General features: G+C 36.5%; 1 protein-coding gene across 4 annotated transcripts in view; it reads left to right on the forward strand.

Annotated features, from left to right (window-relative positions):
• LOC150109013 (short-chain dehydrogenase/reductase family 9C member 7-like) overlaps positions 1-15565 on the forward strand; it is a 154660-nt gene that overhangs the window by 54709 nt on the left and 84386 nt on the right. For all 4 annotated transcript variants that reach the window (XM_090411308.1, XM_090411289.1, XM_090411318.1 and 1 more), the window contains exon 4: positions 365-497. In XM_090411308.1, coding sequence (XP_090267434.1) covers positions 365-497 — 133 coding nt within the window. The remainder of the gene's footprint in view (positions 1-364; positions 498-15565) is intronic.

The raw sequence follows: 15565 nt of genomic DNA on the forward strand, positions 1-15565 counted from the left end.
TCTTGACTTCATTCATGTATATAATAATAACAATATATCTTGGTTTCACACTTGGAAAAAACGAAACGTAGTAAAAAATAAAATATATTAATTTTAATGGAGTATGTTTTACAAAATCAGATTGAGATAACATGAGGCTAGTAATTTAATTGAATAATGAAACAACTTAAAAAATAACGATTTTTGAAATATAAAAAAAAAAAAGTTGTTACTTTGGCAAAGGTGATGTAATAAACACCTATTCAACAGAGGAAGGAATGTTTTTCTTGAACAAATGTGTGGTTTTTGAAATATCATAATTGGAACTTTGTATATGTATTTTAATTTAATAATTCTTATTAAGATCTTTTATAAATTTCTTTAGCACGATTTACAGTAGCTGGTACTGTTCCTTACTGCATGAGCAAGTATGCTGCTCTATCTTTTTGTGAAGGATTTCGTATGGAGATGAAAAAGTGGGGCATTAAAGTCATCAGCATTGAGCCTTGGTTATACAAGTATGTTTATTACAACAAAATGTTTTAAATTTGTAAGTAGGTTAACAAAGAAAGTGATCTTAGAAGTTAATAAGTAGGGGATGATCATTCAGTAAACATGCCTAATTATGTTAATAACTATATATATGAAAGAAGTGAAAGGGGAAACTGCAGACACTTCTGCTTTGCAATATTGCTTGAAAAGTACATTATTATCAACAGATGCTTAAACAGAAAATGTCAGTTCAGGTGTATCAAAACTTTCCATTTCTTTCTATCCTTCCATATTCTTTTTTTATGAACACTGTTCTATCTCAATCATCTAGTTTCTCCATTTTTTTTTTTTTTTTGTCATCTTCTTCTTGGTCTTTTCTCCACAGTTTTCATGTAATATATTCTTCTTCATATTCCTTCTAAATTCATTCTATGTCCAAATTACTTCAAGTGAGAATTCACAAGTATTACTTCAATATTTTCTAGTCCCAAAACATTTCTCATGTCCATATTTAAGCACCTCCATAGTACATTGGAAGAACAACAGGACATTGTGTCTTTCAACTGGAACAGGTCAGAGTTTGATTTTCATTCATGATGAGAGGAATCTTTATATAGGATTTTTTTTTTTTTTTTCAGTTGAAGATGAATTAGCCAATCTCATACAAAGCTAAGGGTTTTCCCCTCTTGAAAATTCAGATTTAGCATTCTGTATACAAGCATATTGGTCAGAGAACACAAAATTTACAGACCAAATAATATAAGTGGCATAATGTTTGTAGGTGGGGGATAGTGTGTAGACAAAGGATTAAGTAGTGTAGACAGTGTGCAGAGTTGTGTGCAACAATTGCCCATGAGAAATTCTTAGACTCCATGCAGATGTTCATGTAATAATAACAATAATATTTTTTAACCTTAACTTTCCTTCTGACAAAATTGTTCTCAAAACTTTCATTTCTATTGCTTATTAGCCTCTATGCATAAGATAAAATAGGCAAAAAATAACTTCTGTTAATGAAAAGTAATTCTCATAGAAAGGCTTAGACATTGGTTATACATGTTTATTAAATTACTTAAGGAATTTACAACATACAAATGATATAAATTAAAATTAAACTTTAATCTATATTCCAATATTTCGGCAACATCACGTTGCCATTTTCACAGGAACTTAAAATAAAGACATGTGAACGCAGGCACTACACACAGTAACTGAGGACGAAGCAGGAAGCTGTTGTTTCTCCTAAAAGTCCTGATGGTGCCCCCTAGCAGGCTATGTACGTATTCTCAGCCATTGGGCTGAAGGTCTTTTGATGTAGGTCTCCCAAATTTGGGGCAGTCTCATGCAACCAAATTTGTTGAGGTTTAGCATGTTTCTTAGGGCTGAGGCTGATTCCATAAATAGCCTTTCAAATCTGAATTTACTCTGTTGCATTACCGTGGCTTTCTTCCACTGTATTCTGTGGTGAGTATCCAGAGCATGGTCTGCAAGACCAGAGTGGCTGTACTGGTGAAAACTGATGTAGTCCTTTTGTTCTGAAATTCTGATATTCGCTGTCCTGCCTGTTTGGCCAAAGTAGGACAGCTTACAGCTGCAAGAGACCTGGTATACACCAGGTAGGTGCAAGGGAGGTGGTTGGTCTTTAGTTGAGCAGATAAGGGATGCCAATTTTTTATATGGTCTGTAACAAGAGGTCAAGTTATTAAGTATAATTTCTGGGAAAATTCCCATGTTACTCCTCTTAAACACTATTACTATAATTACAGCTATTATAGCCTGTTTTTGTTTAGGGGTGTCCCTTATTTTAATACATTGGCTAACATTACTCAAAAAAGGGGTATGTATATATTTTTAGGGCATTATGGGTGAGTATAGAAGGCAATTATGGCAGAATAAAAGAGGTGGAAAATTTTTTTGTACATACCTTGTTTTTGGTTCTATGATGCCTTGTTTGATCCTGCTGAAGGTTGTTTATAAACGGGGGAGGGGGTGGTTTGACACGGGAAATGAGTTTGGAAACCCGGGTTACTATTTCCCCGGGTTTCCAAACTCATATCCCGCGTAAAAACACCCCCCATGTCCCCCCCCCGTTTATAAACAACCTTCAGCAGGATCTTGGAATTGGAAGGTTTACCAAAAACAAGGTATGTACAAAAAATTTTTCCACCTCTTTTATTCTGCCATAATTGCCTTTTATACTCACCCATAATGCCATAAAAATATATATACCCCTTTTTTGAGTAATGTTAGCCAATGTATTAAAATAAGGGACACTCCTAAACAAAAACAGGCTATAATAGCCGTAATTATATTAATAGGTCAAGTTATGTTTTTTTAGGATTTTGGTAATTTTTTCCAAGGTGTCTCGGATGTAGGGAATGGTGATGGATTTAGAATAATCCTTGTTGTGAAGGGGGGGAGGGGGGATTGTGGTTAACTATTGTCAATATTTTTTGGATTTTTTTTTTTGGGGGGGGGGTAGCCATTGGCCGAGAAAGTGTTTAGGATGTGGTTTAGTTCAGTGGTTAGGGCATTGTCATTTGAACAGATAAGTTTAGTCCTGTTGTGTAGTGTCTTAATAACTCCATATTGTTGTGAGGGGGGGGGGGATTGTTGGTGAATATGGATGGGTTTTCTATAAACCGAGAAAACCAAGGTTCCATCAGGCTGGCGGGTGACTAGTGTGTCTAAGAAAGGGAGGCTGTTATTTTTCTCCTTTCCCAGGGTGAACTTGATTCTGGGGTGTTGGTTGTTTAGGTGTGTTAGGAAGGGGAGGAGTGTATCAGAGCCATGTGGCCAAATAGTGAACACATCATCAACGTAGCGAAGCCATATGGTTGGTTTCTGTGGGGCAGAGTTTAAGGCTTTCTCTTCAAAAGTCTCCATAAAAAAGTTGGCCAAGGGTGGGGAGTGTGGTGAACCCATGGCTGCCCCCTCTATTTGTTTGTAGAATTTTCCTTGCTAAATGAAAATAGCCTGAGTTCACAGTGAACTGAAATAGGGCTGAGGTATCGGGAGGATATTTAGCTTGGATTAGCTCTAAGGTTTCTTTGAGTGGGACGTTTGTGAATAAGGAGGAGACATCAAAACTGACCATTATGTCAGTATGTTGGAGTGTAAGGTTTTCTATGCTGGCTTTGAAATGGCCTGAGTTTTTTGTGTGATGGTGTGTTGCCAGTATAGTGTGTGAGCGCTTTGGCCAAATGTTTAGCTAATTTGTATGTGGGGGAATCAATGCCATCCACCACAGAACTAAACCAAATCCTCAACACTTTCTCAGCCAATGACTACCCCTCCCCCCGCCAAAAAAAAAATCCAAAAAATATTGACACCAGCTAACCACAACCCTCCCCCTCCCCCCTTTACAACAAGGATTATTCTAAATCCATCACCATTCCCTATATCCAAGGCACCTCAGAAAAAATTACCAAAATCCTAAAAAAAACATAACTTGATCTCTTGTTACAGACCATATAAAAAATTTGCTTCCCATATCCGCTCCACTAAAGACCAACCACCTCTGTTAGACCTACCTGGTGTATACCAGGTCCCTTATAGCTGTAAGCTGTCCTACTTTGGCCAAACAGGCAGGACAGCACATATCAGAATTTCAGAACAAAAGGACTACATCCGTTTTCACCAGTACAGCCACTCTGGTCTTGCAGACCATGCTCTGGATATTCACCACAGAATATACGGTGGAAGAAAGCCACGGTAATGCACCATAGTAAATTCAAATTTGAAAGGCTATTCATGGAATCAGCCTCAGCCCTATGCTAAACCTCAACAAATTTGGTTGCATGAGACTGCCCCAAATTTGGGAGACCTACATCAAAAGACCTTCAGCCAAACGGGTGAGAATACGTACATAGCCTACTAGGGGGCACCATCAGGACTTTTAGGAGAAACAATAGCTTCCTGCTTCATCCTCAGTTACTGTGTGTAGTGCCTGCTTGCACGTGTCTTTATTTTAAGTTCCTGTGAAAATGGCAACGTGATGTTGTCGAAATATTGGAATATAGATTAAAGTTTAATTTATATCATTTGTACGTTGTAAATTCCTTAAGTAATTTAATAAGCATGTTAATGAAAAGCTTACAATGGGAAGTCGGTGTTCCAAAGTAGGCTACTTAAACTGTTTAAAAAGTTTTGGTTCAGTGCAACCCTCATCAATATTTTCTGATCTAAACTTCTATCAAAAGTTTTCATTACTCTTCACGACTTGCCCAGTAAGTCTAACACCATTGACTTGTACATTTCCTCTACAATCTAAAACCATACTCTCTCACACGTTTTGCTATTAATATTGCAGTATTATTGTTATTATTATCAGACCTCCATGGTGTAAAAAGACTCCTCATTGGAAGTGCCACTTTCACATGCACATAACTTATCGTATCATGCCTTAAATACTTTCATCTCTGCACTCACCACAAATCACCCACTACTCTCCATGCAAAAAACCTTCTCACCTACTGCTCACATCCTCCTTATACAGCATTAAAGTATGAAAAACTCCTACTTTAATGTAATAATAGTCCTTAGCATCTTGTATGTCTTAATCACATCCCCCCTCCCCTCCCCTTTCTCTTCCTATCTACTAGACTGCAAATTGCATTTCTTGAATCTTACTTCATGCTAAGCATTCCATAGTCAAGAAACCACCTTAGTTAATCATCTGGATACATGAGTACACATGATCCATATGTGGCTTGATCAAGGCTTCATACAATGGAACCATATTCTCTTTACTCCGTGTGTTGAGGCTTAAGTGCTGTGAAGTCATCATGTTGGAGACTTAATGGAATTTAAAAAGCACTCGGAAAGGATTGAAACTGATTTTAATACTTCCAATATTTTATCTCGGTCACTGAGACATCTTCAGGGATTACAAAAAAATGATTGTAACACACACAAATGCAACACAATACTAAGCTAAACATGTGGGTGACTTTAAAGTCATATTAAACCAAATATATAATTTCTTCATATCTTTAAAATTAAAGATATGAAAGACATGCTGACACTGAAAGTTCAAAGTGAAGTATGTATAATATCAATGTTAATACTTATTTGAAAAATTCTCTCTTTTTTTTTTTTTGGTTAAAGCACATGATGAACTTGCATCGGTAATTATGTACATATTATTATTATTATTATTATTACGGGTATCTCCATCAAGTCAGTAGACTCATCGTGGGAGACCCAAACTATAAAAACAAAAGTATCACATCTCCTCTTGAATTCATTTACAGACGAAGAACTCACAACTGAGTCAGGCAATGCATTCCACCCACTCACCACTCTCCAAGCAAAAAAATCTAGTTCTCACACCCTTGTTAACCACACTTTTCCTTAATTTCGAGGGATGACCTTTTGTTCTTTCATCACTATCACACAGCTGAAATATTTCCCCTGCATCAATCTTATAAAAACCTTTTAGTAATTTAAATGTTTCTATCATATCCCCCTCTTCTCTGCCTATCAACCAACCTCTGCAATCCATAAGCTCTCAATCTATCAATGTAGGGAGCATTTTTTACATCACTCACCAACTTAGTCACTCTCCTCTGAACCCTCTCCATAACCTCCTCATCTCCAAGGAATCCAGGTGACCAGACTTGAGCACAGTAAATGTGGAAGTATCAATGCCTTATAAAGGGGAATAATAACCTCTATAATCTCTGGATGTTAAGTGTGTTCTTCAATAACCAAGTAATCCTATGTGCAATCTTGGACACGTAGCAATGTGTGCCCTCTGAACTTCATCTCCCTATCCACCAACAAGTCCCTAGCCTCATCAATCTCTTGTGGTACTGTTCCATCAATGTCGTACACAGCTGGTAATCTTTTAATCCCAAAATGCATAACTTTACACTTTTCCACATTGAACTGACATCCATTACCTTTTGTCCATTTTTCCAGCTTATTTAAATCATCTTGCAAGCTCTCAACATCAGCTTGATTTTTTATTGCACTATCCAACTTTGCATCATAAGCAAACAACTGAATATCTCCCTTCAAGCCATTTCCTATATTATTTATGTACAAATTAAACAATAACAGCCCAAGCACAGAGCCCTGAGGCACACTGCTGGTCCCTGCCTCATCCTGGACTCTGTTCCTCCATATGCTACTTTCTGGTATCTCTCCATGAGCCATTCTCTTATTCATATCACCAGTTTAGTATCATTCCTATCTGCTCTAATTTGTGCAATAGTATTCCATGGGGTATCCTGTCAAAAGCCTTAGCAAAATCCAGTAGTATCACTGTGTAGCCATTTCCCTTGTCCAACTCAGATGTCATTCTATTATAAAAAGTTAAGAAATTGTTAAGGCAGGATCGATCTTTAACAAAACCATGTTGGCCCCTATACAGTATCATATTCTGATCCACCCATTCTTGAATTCTGTCCTTAACCAACTTTTCCAATACTTTTACCACCACTCCTGAGATGGTGATTGGTCTGTAATTTCACCTTTATGCAAAGAAAACTTTGCCTTCCTTCCTTCCACTCCCTAGGGACCATACCAGAGTTTAAACTTAGGTTAAATAACCAAGTAAGAGGCATTGACAATTCCTTTGCACATTCACACAACACCTGAGCTGATATTCCATCTAAACCTACAGCAGTGTTTGCATTTAAATTCTGCAATATACTAAGTACCTCTGATTTATTAACTTTAATTCTCACATTAGTTATTGCTATACAGAGATATCCTCACTTGGGTGATAGACTTTTGAAAAGTGATCACTCATTCAAACTCACTGAGAATTCTTTTGCAGCCATTTTCAATCTTCCTACTGCACTTATCATAAGGGCATATGACTTATGCCTACAGGGGCATAAGTCATATGCCTCTGTAGGCAATGTGATGATCCAATTGCTAAAAGAGAAGAGTCCCATGGAATTTCACTCTCACTTAATTTTATTTAGTCATTTATTTCAGCAAAATGCTGATTATGCATAACATATGTTAAAAGAAAATCCTTCTGAAGACACAATATTTTGATTGTGTTTCTAGCAAATATTTCATATCAAGCATAATTCTTATAATATTAGACACAATAAAGAAGTTGTGGTTTTGCAAAGGCCAGCCAGGCAAAGAAATTAATTTATAATTTAAAATTTTTATTTATTATAGTCAATTCTCATTATAGCAAATCCACTTTGTTATAGTGAATTATTTTAGTATACTGTGCTTTACACGTAGTCAGAAATTTTGATAGTTTATTATAATGAACAAGTTTGTTATAGTGCCATTTTCTGTAGTTTAATTTTGCTGAAATTGTATAAGATAGCTTTAGTATAAAATTATTAAATATGTATTGTTATGAAAGAGAAAGATAGTGGGATATATGTTCATTGAATATATATGTATGTATATATATGTACCGAAGAGGATTTAAAGTAAAAGAATGTAGGGTTTTGTCCTCAGTTTTTCTGATAGAATCTTCAGAATAAGAAAGCAATTTAGAGATGAGAGCTCAGTCATACATGCAATATATGCCTAGCACATTTGCCATGTGCAGTTCATTTTTGTATAGCTTCATATAAAACATTTTACTAGCTTTCTTGAAATGAAAAGATTAGGAGGTTATTTCGAGAAAAGTATCAAAGCCAGTGACCAATCTACTTCATGTTGTTCAATGAAGACACAAGTAGTAATGACTTATCCTTGCATTTGTGGATGATGTCATTTCATCTTCCTGGATTTTGTAACCTCTCCATTCTCACCTCTAGCCTTGCCAAAAGAACAGGAGATATATGATCTGTTTCTGTGGTAATTATTCTAAAAATATCCTGATGTCTATACGCACACCATTATATTTTTGGACAGGAACACAGTCTTTTGGAGATAAAAGGCCTTGAAGTGTCTGCATTAGTTTAGAGGAGATTCTGATGCCTACATAATCAGGACTTTATCTCTTTACCATTCACTGGTAACTTCCCATGGACGAACTCTCTTCAGTTGCCTTACCATCAACATCTAACATGTGGAGAGAACATTGTGGAGAGGTCCAACAATCTTTCAACAAATGGCTTCCTGGTTGAAGATCCCTGTGCTCCCTCAGTCTGGTTTTTGCTCTTCCTAGAAAGATTTGGTCATCTGTCAGCAGGATCAGAACCAACCAGGGCAGATGTAGCTACCTACTACACAAATGGAAACTGTCAGACCACCCTTATTGTGACTGTTCCCCCCCATATGATCACTCATATTGTGAATCTACCCAAGGTGCCAATTTCATGGTAACCTCCAAGACATCCACGAGGTGACAGAATGAGGCCCTGGATTGGCTTTCTGGACTAGACATTGACCTATAGCTTCATTGTATTCTTTTCACCATAAGAATAAATAAACTGGTAACTTCCCAAATAGTTTCCATACTACACAATGCAACATAGAAACTACATATTTGAGAATTCCCACTAGTGAATGGTAAAGAGATGAAGTCCAGATATCTGCATAAAGTTTCTCTGTATATAATAATATCTGAACAGCTCCCTTTGGGTAACCATTTAGAATGAATTACTTGTGGAGAAGATTAAACAATTTCTTTTTCTTATCAGTGTCTTCTAAGATGTGGATAGCTGTATTTTTTATTTATTGCAGTAATAGTGATAGCATTTGCTAGGTTGTACAATGAGCATGAAGATACTGACCACTGTGAGTGAACTTGCTGTAAACATCTAGTGATATATGTACTGTAGCCTACTTTTTTACATGTATCTCAAAAGGAGAGATTTTCCCTCTGTATTTCAATAGTATTTTTTTTAAATTTTTATTTTTATGAAGACCAATAAATAATAACAGAATTGTTTAGATATTAAAGCTTTGCTTCCAAACAAAATTACTGTCAAGTATAATTATATTACTGTCAAGTATAATATGGTAAAAATATTGTCCATGTATTGCTTCCATGTTTTGGAATTGCTTTTGATAGCTACCTCTTCATATTCCTCCATGTATAAGTTTGTGATTGGGGAGATAATTATTATTATCGAATCAGAAGACTCATCATGGGAGATCCCTTATTCTCACACTAGCCATTATTCACACAATACCTATCATAACTTTCCTTAAACTCATTTACTGATGAAGCACTCACAACTACCTCTAGCAACCCATTCATCACCCTCCAAGCAAAAAATATAGTTCTAAAACCCTTATTAACCACACTCTTACACAATTTCCACTGGTGACCTTCATTCTCTCCCTTCCTGCCATGTACTGAAAAAAGTCTTCATTGTCAATTCTATAAAACCCTTTTAATAACTAATATGCTTCTATCATGTCTATGCTTTTTTGCCTATCCACTAGTTTTTGAAACCCACAGACTGTCATTCTGTTCTCATAGGGAGCATTCCATAGATCTGCCACAATCTTTGTCACTGGTCTCTGGATCCTCTCCATCACTTCTTCATCCACTTTGGAATCTGGGTGTCAAGATCTATATGCAGTAGTCCAGATGTAACATTATTAAAGCCTTACATATGGAAACAATAGCCTCTCTATTCCTGCTTGTTAGGATGTTTTTCAACATCCATGTAATCTGGTGTGCTGTTTTGATTAACTTCACAATATACCCCTCTAAACTCTGACTCACTGTCTACAATCACACCCAAGTTACTGAGGGTGATTTCAGTTCCATCAATATAGTACCTAGCTCATGATCTCTTCCCAAAGTGTGTCACCTTACACTTGGCCACATTAAACTGACAGCCATTTACCTTTGTCCATTTTCAGTTACCATTGCTCTTCCAAGTTTAGCATCAGCAAACAACTGAATATTTCCTATCAAATCATTTTCTATGCCACTTATATCCAAATTAAACAACAGAGGACCAAATACTGAGTCCTGTAGTACATCGCTGGTCACTTGCTTTCTCCTGGACTCAACTCCTCCATAAACGACTCTTTGATATTTGTCCATCAGACATCTTCTAACCCAAATCACCAGATTCATATCCATCCCCATTTGCTCCAATTTATACTATAGAGTTCTATGTGGAATCTTCTCAATTGCTTTTGCAGCCTAGCAATATTAGTGAGTAGCCATTTCACTTATCCAACTCCATTGTCACTTTATTATAAAAAGTAAACAAATTACTTACGCAAGACCTGCCTTTCACAAAACCATATCATCTCTTATAGAGTATCATGTTCCTATCCACTCAGTTTGGAATTCTGTCTTTCACCAATTTCTTCAATACCTTAACCACCACTCCTGAGATGATGATTAGACTGTAATTTGCTACTTCTGTCTTGGAGATTTCTATATGCAGTGGGACTCTTTTTGCCCTCCCTCTACTCCATTGGCACTGTCCCAGTACTAAGGCTTAAAATTAAACAGCTTGGTCCAAGGAGCTGTAATGCGAGATGTGACATTTTCCTTCGCACATTCTATTAATACACAGGCCAATAAGCTGTCTAATCGCATGGCTGTGTTCATATTGAGGTTCTGCATTATTTTAAGCACCTTCATTTCTTCAACCTCTATTATCCTATCAGTCAATGTCACATCTCACCAACTGTTACACCTCTGCAAAATGCTCACTCAGTAATTCAACTATTTTAGTTTGATTCTGTTACCTTCCTATGATCAGCACCTTTTAGTCATCCTTCTATAGTCATTCTTCCTTTTATTTGCCACACAGTTAAAGACCTCTGTAGGATTTCATTTGGCCTCATCAGATAGCTTCCTTTCATAATTAACTTTGGTCTTATTGACCATTCAGGGCACTCTTCTTCCCTGTGCTTTGTACTGCTCATGGACATGCCAATCACCTTTTTCTTTATAATCTCTCCACAACCTTTTTTTTTTTGCTTGCAACTCCTGTTTAATGAAGCTATTCATCCTCCTACCTGATTTATTCTTCTGATTCTAGGTATACATTATGATACTGCTTTTTTCAAACATCCCCCTGACCTCCTCCCATGGAACACAAACATCTCTTCCCTTCAGGCACAAACTTGTTTGCTTACACTTGGATAAAGGATTAAACCAAGTATATAATTTCTTGGTATCTTTAATTTATCTCTTCCCTCCAGTTTCTTATGCCATGGCACTGCTGAAAGCTGACTTCTCAGCTTGTCATAATCACCTACTTTATAATTCCACATATATCCCTTTTTAACAGAAAATTCTGCATGGCTGACAATTTCCAAGTTAAGACTATAATGATTGATTTCTTTGAGCAGAGGTAGTGGAGCTAGTTGGGTTAGTGTTAAGTTTTCTGATGCTATGATGAGATCCAGCACTCTCAAATCTCATGTTCTCTCTATTACATGCTACCTCAGATACTTATCTCTTAGCAGCCATATAAATTCCATTTCCTTTCCTGCTTGTGACCATTCCTCCTACTTCCAGTCGATGGTCCCATAGTTCAAATCCTCAATGCATGTCATCTACAGTCTCCATTATACTCCTTGGATTACAGCAGGAGTATAAGGGAGAATGCAGATAACGAGATGAGTTGAGGCTATTTCACACTAGATAGCTTCAAATGAAATTCCCTCTGAATCTCTGTCTCTTTGATGCACTTGTACTGTTTTTGGCTTTAATTTCTCTAATATTATCACAAAATCCCCTCCCATCTTGTGTCTTCTGTCCTGTCTGAAAACATCATATCCCTTGAATTATACTCCTATGACCATATCATTCTTGGTCAACCATATCTCACTAATGCCTATAACATTTGGCTGAGTTAACCGATGACAAAAACTCCTCATCCCTTTAATCCTTCTAGCATTAGTATACATAAATTTGAATACTTTTGGAATTAGTACACATAAACTGCAATACCCCTTCATCTCACAACCTTCCTTACACCTTGTGTTGCTTAGCTCACTAAAGTTAAAAACTCGGGGTTCTACATTTAGCATCATGTGATCACTCTCCCACTTACTAACCTCTAGGTTGCTAACCCCATGCTCACTTGCATTCCCCCTAAACATATTCTGGTTTCCCTCACTCTGCACTTCCAAACTTTCACTGAACAACACAAGTCAAGTCAAGACTACATGATTGCTTTCTCTGAGCAGAGGTAACGTGTTGTTCAGTGAAAGTTTGTTCCCAAAGTTCAAAATCCTCAATGCATGTCATCTACATTCTCTACAGACTCCTGACACCAAAACCATTTGAATGCAAGCCATCCATCTTATATAAATTATTCCTTCCATCAAAGACACTCCACACCATTCCCCCAACACAATCTGTTCACTGACTCCTTTACAATCATAGCTCTGTCTTAGTTCACCTCTATCATACCATGGTAACAGACACAACTTTTACCTTCCACTCATTTTTTTTTTGCATGCATTAGCAATCAATGGAATGCAGTAATCAAGACCACTTCAATGGAAAAACAAATCAGATAGAGTTAGACACAGGAAGATCAATGCAGAAGTCATATATTTTCTATATACAAGTCGTAAAATGGTATATCATCATACTGTTAAATACTTCAGATTAGATTTGGTTGTAGAAAGTATATTATACATGACAAAAAATATTCTTCTTTTAATCCTTTTGCATGTGAAATACCTTGGCTACTAACTAGGCTACTTGTATGGAATCATGAGATGGCATTAGTTGCCTGCCATACTCTCCTTGACCCAGCTATTCTAATGATAGCTAAGCATGGAGATTGGTTATGGTTAAATAGTCTTGCCCTTTCCATATATATATATATATTTTTTTTTTTTTTTTTGTGCTATGAAATACTTATGCAGCTGATGTGAAGTCAACAGCTTCTATATACAAGTAGACTAGTCTTGAAGATACCTCATGCAAACCTTGTTTGCTTATGCTTGGGTAAAGGATTAAAACAAGAATATAATTTCTGGGGTAGTATAACACACTTTCTAACCCAGTGATAAAATTTTCTATATATTGTTGAACACAGATCTTGTCATCATTCGATTTTAAGTATGAGGAGTGAAGACTTTGCCTAAAATTTTTTATTGTATATTTGGTGGAAATCAATTCTCTATGTACTGTATTTGTTTTCTAGGAGAAGTTGTTGATAAAAAAAAAAGGAGTTTAATCTTCTCGACAACCAATTCATTCTAAATCAGACAGAATAACAGACTTCATTTCTTTACCATGTATTGGTGAATATTTTTGACATATGGCTTCTGCACTGCAAGATACAGGCATTGGAATCTTTTTTAAACAGTGTGGAGACTACAAAGCCTTTTATCTCCAAAAGACACATTTCATTTCCAAAAATGAAATATTTATGAGAATGAATGATTATTTATGAGTATTTATGGTATTTATGAGAATGAAGTTATGAGAATGAGAGAAGTTATGAAATCCAGGAAGGTAAACACCTTCCCACCAATGACATTGTGGTCATTATTGGCTTTGATGCCTTATCTCTGGAAAATAACCTCCTATTCTGTCCTTCTTTCAAAAGAGTCTAGTAAGATTGTATACTTGTATGGCAGTCTAAACAAGAACCAAGGCTTTATTCTATACATGATATTTGGAAATCATTAATCCATTCATACATTACACCAGACTGTTAGATCGTGAATGAGGCCTGCCTTGCTAGACAGACCCTTGTTCAGGATCTAACAAGAAACGGAGCCTAAATAAGGAAAATATCTGTACTGCTGGTGAAAATTGTACTAGAAAGAAATAAGGAAAAGGGGGGGGGGTGTATCATATAACTGTCCATTAAATGTAATTGTATTCACCCATTGGAGGGAAGCATTGTATAATATTAAAATGTGTGATTCAAAAAAGGGAAATATATGCGTGTGAATTGGAAGTGAAAAAATAATATGTGTGAACAGAATTAGAAGAATAATATATGTAAGTTACAACAAACCAAGAAAAAAAATGTGTTGACGATCAATCCAAGGACAGATTCCATGAAACTATGCATGCCACAGTGATGACTAAGAGCCCTAGGATCATGATCTTGACAAACCCACTGTTGAACTTCACAAGCAAGATTTCACAAATTCTCTGGGAGGAACTCTCTCACGGGTTCGGTATGAAGGACTTTGATGCGACCGCAACTGTAAGCTGCAGGAGAAAAAAGGAGTTGATGGTCGGAAAATCAGGAGAGCAGGAAGAAGTGGTGAAGGAGGTAAGACACGCGAAGGATGTCCGATGAGGGATTAAGGTTCGGATCCAAGTGAAACCCAAACCGTGATGTCCCCCCCCCCTGAATGGTAGTAAAGTTCCATACAAGCACCTCAGATGTTTCCTAATGGCGGTGAAACTCCAGTGCACAGCAACTCATGAGATGAGAAAGCAATCTGTAGCGTGAACAAAAAGGTCCAACCAGGATATGCACGTGGTGATTGCATGAGACTGTATGCTGCAAGAAATGATAAGGTGATTTTGACCTATCTAAAGTTAAGTGGGAGTGTAAATGAAAGATTTCGGTCTAAGCACATCTTTGCAGAAAGGAAGACTGAGACTGTTTATTAGTCGGTGGAACTTTTAGGGACATTTGAACTGGTAGTCCGAAGAACCTTGTTTTGTGATCCTTGCAAAGTATTTTGTATGTAAATGTTGCCTTAACTGTCTCCCTAGAGACACATGTCTAGAAAATTCCTAGTGTATAACTACGTGCATGCTTTTCTTAGAAGGTAATAGATATGTCATATACTGAAATTGTTATATAATATTATTTGAAGTGATTAATTTAATTTAATGGAATTGACGAGTTAATTGATATATGTTCCATGTATACTGTTAGTGAAAATTAAAGCTTTTGTTTATCATTTGAATCCTGGTTATGAGACTATGTTTGAGAACGACATTGCCACTCACCAAAAATATGAACCGTGACAAAAGGGGAAACGAGTGATTGAACAATATTAAGGCTAGATAAGGGCATGACTGCACATATCAATTTACTAATATAGACAACTCTAACTGGCGCAGATCAAATAAATTTTGTTAGAGTCCGTGACCCAGAGATAAATTTAGGATTCCTGGTCACAAGCAAGCAATTGATAAGTTGTATTTAAAATCAAGATCAAAACCACAAATGCCAACAATATAACAAGACCTTTTCTTGCTATCAATCATTATGAACAATGCAAAATAACAGACTGCAGTCAG

The sequence above is a fragment of the Typopeltis vanoorti genome, chromosome 2 (assembly GCF_054136105.1).
Source record: "Typopeltis vanoorti isolate ZY-2024b chromosome 2, IOZ_Tvanoo_1.0, whole genome shotgun sequence".
Taxonomy (NCBI): Eukaryota; Metazoa; Arthropoda; class Arachnida; order Uropygi; family Thelyphonidae; genus Typopeltis; species Typopeltis vanoorti.